This window comes from Notothenia coriiceps, unplaced genomic scaffold (assembly GCF_000735185.1).
Source record: "Notothenia coriiceps isolate Sejong01 unplaced genomic scaffold, NC01 NC01_scaffold00009808, whole genome shotgun sequence".
NCBI lineage: Eukaryota > Metazoa > Chordata > Actinopteri > Perciformes > Nototheniidae > Notothenia > Notothenia coriiceps.
The window spans coordinates 1-1,541 of NW_011342509.1; the positions used below are offsets into that span (position 1 = coordinate 1).

A 1,541-nucleotide genomic window follows, 5' to 3' on the forward strand; every position below is an offset into this window, starting at 1 on the left:
TGTGTGTGTGTGTTCTGAAATGCACTTCAAATGATCACTTTTCTCTTGATTTCCCTTTGATATTTTGTTTAGGTACAGTGTTACTTGCAGCTAATTGATTGTTTTATGGGTATTCTGTGTTGAGATGGTGCAAATATATTTCTAATACATTTCTCTTGTGTTGTTCTTTCACATAACTAAGACTATAGAAGTGTAAAAAATAGGCTACGTCAGATTATTCCAAGGGACATACATGTCAAGTCAAGTCAATTTTTATTTATATAGCCCAAAATCACAAATCAGAATGAGGGGGTCCTTGGTGTATTCTCTCTCTTGTAAGGGGTCCTTGGCTGAAAAACAATTGAGAACCTCTGTCCTAGAGAACTTTAAAAAGGAAGGGCCAGATCTACACAGAGCTCCAGTTCAACAGTAAACTCATTTGAATCATGTCTTCTCCGTCAGGTTCAAGGCTGGCACAGGAAGGCGGCGTCCTGCGGCTTCCTGCTGGTCCCCGTGCTGGATGACCCCTTCGCTCTGACCTCCTACCTGTACGGGGACCCTCTGAGGGCCCAGCTCTTCATCCCTCTGAACATCCACTGTCTGCTGAAGAACCCCAACGACAACCTGTTTGAAGGTCAGACTGACGAGTGTGTGCTCATGTGTGTGTGATGCGTTCAGGAGCTCAGTCACCACATCTGCTTTAATTCTTCTCTCAGGCTTTGAACCGGAGACGTACTGGGACAGGATGCAGCTGTTCCAGGAGGCCATCCTGTACAGGTGGAGGCTTTGTGTCTTTAATCGTCATTTATGTGTATGTGCAGGCACACCCCTCCCTACACGCAGAGCATGCAGAATGCGTGGGGGCCTCACCTCGCGGAGGGGGCCTTACCTCGCTGAGGGGGCCTCACCTCGCGGAGGGGGCCTCATCTGAAGCGCAAATGCGGCGCAATTAAGCGCGCAACAGATTCGCCGCTGCAAGGCTCCGGCGTTCGCAGTTCACGCGCTTGCCCACCAGCTTTGAGAACACTTTAATGATCTATAATTATAACATAATATCATATATATTATTCTGAAATGGACCAATCTGCACAATAACTGCTTTTACTTTTGGTAATTGAACTATATTTGAATGCTGATACTTTTCTACTTTTACTTGAGTTACATTTTTCCCGAGGGGGCACTCTCACAACTGCAAAACTGCTTTGAACACACAGCGTGGGACATCTTTGAACAGACAGACTAGGAGGAACACACAGAGGCTGTCTTATCCTACATCAAGTTCTGCACAGACACTGTAACTGTGGAAAAACGCATTTGGGTCTACCCAAACCACAAACCATGGATGACAAGAGCGGTGCGGTCTCTCCTGAGTTCCCGTGACACAGCCTTCAGGTCGGGGGACGCAGCCCAGTACAGCATGGCAAGGGAGAACCTGAGGAGAGGCATCAAGGCTGCGAAGGAGGACTACAAGGGAAAAGTGGAGGAGAATCTTGCACATAACAACACACGGTGCGTTTGGCAAGGCCTTTACCAGCTAACCAACTATAAGGGCAAAACATCTG

The 1,541-nt window shown here is 47.3% G+C and overlaps 1 protein-coding gene across 1 annotated transcript; it reads left to right on the forward strand.

Annotated features, from left to right (window-relative positions):
- Positions 1 to 441: 441 nt before the first annotated feature.
- LOC104945596 (DEP domain-containing protein 5-like) lies at positions 442 to 1,061 on the forward strand (the record flags this gene model as incomplete). Its single annotated transcript, XM_010771296.1, has 2 exons — positions 442 to 613; positions 696 to 1,061. Coding segments are annotated over 2 exons (387 nt in total), but the record flags the coding sequence as incomplete, so codon positions are not given.
- Between the last annotated feature and the right edge of the window lie 480 nt (positions 1,062 to 1,541).